Here is a 1,855-nt window from a genome sequence, read left to right on the forward strand (position 1 = left end):
TTGACAATGAGACAGCGCGCATGACATCATGGCACTCTCCTCATTGGAAATCTCAATCCTCACAACCAGCCACAACAAGAACATGCGTGCGCCGACATCGAGACGCTTCGCTACGTCTTTTCGTGTCTCTTGGACTCGGAGCACTTTGAGATCCTGAAGGCAACGGAGCTGTTCCTACTCAGGAACTTTATGGGTCTTTCAGTCTCGCTGCAGATGCAGCTCACGGACTTGCTAGCTGTGCACGTTAAACGCCTCTTCCTGCACTGGAATCGCGATGTCCGTTACTGTTTCTACCACATCCTGCTGTACTTGACGTACCATGGCAACCGCCTCGTACTGGGCGCCAAGTCGGACGAGGCCCTCATGGGTGCCGAGGCTTCTCGGCTGTTTGAGATCCCAGGACTCGTGCGTACAGGCAGCACTGTAACTTGGGAGGCATTCGACGTCCCGCTTCACCAGATCGTTACTCGCTACACACAGGTGGCCAAGCGAAAGCAGCTTGGACGACAAGCGCCCTCCTGGGTGGACGCTGTGCCTTGTGCTGTACTGCAGCGCTCTGTCACCGAGTACAAGTCACACGTGAAAACGTACTTCGCCTACGCGCAGCAGATTTCCATGCACCAGCGTGTACCAACGCCTGTGTTCTCTGTCAAGACGGGAGAGAACGATTCCGTCCCTGTTTCAACTGACAGTGCTCTCGCAGCTGCTTCATTAGCGTGAAGAGTGCCGATAGAATAGTATCGATAGAACAATTTATATAAGAACTGCCAGGTTTTTTTTTGCATAGCCGCGCGAATTTAACCTGTTTTATCTCCTGATTTGAATTTGGCAGGGTAAAAAACAGGCTGTAAGATAAAATTCACCTGTAATAAACGGGAAAATGACAAAATGTGAGTGGATACACTAAAGTTGTGACAGAAAGTAAAGGTGTGCCAAACGTGAGCAAAGTGGGGTCGGTATCGCCGGTAGGTGTCCAAGTGAAACCCCGCGTCCAGTAAGTGAGGAAATTAGGGAACATAACGTCACAATGTGTGTCCAAAATGATTGAAATCGCTGAAACAAGGTGAACCCGGACTTAAACCCCAGAAAACCCGTTGTATAACTAATGTTCGCCATGCGTATGTAGTCCCAAATTGTACACTCTTGTGGAGTATGGCACACCAAGTATCAGATGGCATTGCCTGAACAGACTCAGCGAATACCGAGAGGAGGCGCGTGCCTCGATGGCTCGTGTTTCGCTCTCGCGTGCCTCCAAGACATATCGGCAAAGCGACTGGCAACAGTGAGCGGGCCTCCAAGACATATCGGCAACGCGACTGGCAACAGTGAGCGGGCGGCACACGCCGGCGATCAGGCGTAGCCGGTGGCACGCGGCTACTAAAGCAGCAGCAGGAAGGACAGGTACTGCTGCCGCAGGAGCTCGTAGATAGAGATAGTTTGAGAACTCTTTGACTAATCTCACTTCGCAGCTTGGTATACAGCGCGCAATACGTCATAGCTTTTAAGTACCAAAACCACTTATTACGACTGAGGGACGCAAAATGACGGAGGACATCGACGACATCGCTGATGGATTGGACAGCGGCGATGAGGAAAACACTATTCAGGTCGGAATGACTTTTGATACTACTTCACATGCTCTTCATGCTGTTCAAGACTACGCCTTATATCATGGGAGGTCTGTACAGTACGCGTTTTACGTGCGTGTCTATACTCAGTACTGCGACCTCTGCAGCATAACTTGGTTTCATGCAATACCAGTGTCTGGTGAGCCACTAGAATACACCGCTACAGGTCCGGATTACCTAGCCCAGCTCGTACTTGAGCAGGAAATGGATGGATTTTCAGTGAGCGA

General features: G+C 50.7%; 1 protein-coding gene across 1 annotated transcript; it reads left to right on the forward strand.

Moving 5' to 3' along the window:
- Positions 1 to 363: 363 nt before the first annotated feature.
- Positions 364 to 720, forward strand: PITG_21208 (uncharacterized protein; the record flags this gene model as incomplete). Its single annotated transcript, XM_002895059.1, has 1 exon — positions 364 to 720. The coding sequence occupies one exon, from the start codon at positions 364 to 366 to the stop codon at positions 718 to 720; it is 357 nt and encodes a 118-aa protein (XP_002895105.1).
- Between the last annotated feature and the right edge of the window lie 1,135 nt (positions 721 to 1,855).

This window comes from Phytophthora infestans, genomic scaffold (genome assembly GCF_000142945.1).
Source record: "Phytophthora infestans T30-4 supercont1.272 genomic scaffold, whole genome shotgun sequence".
In the NCBI taxonomy this organism is placed as follows: domain Eukaryota; phylum Oomycota; class Peronosporomycetes; order Peronosporales; family Peronosporaceae; genus Phytophthora; species Phytophthora infestans.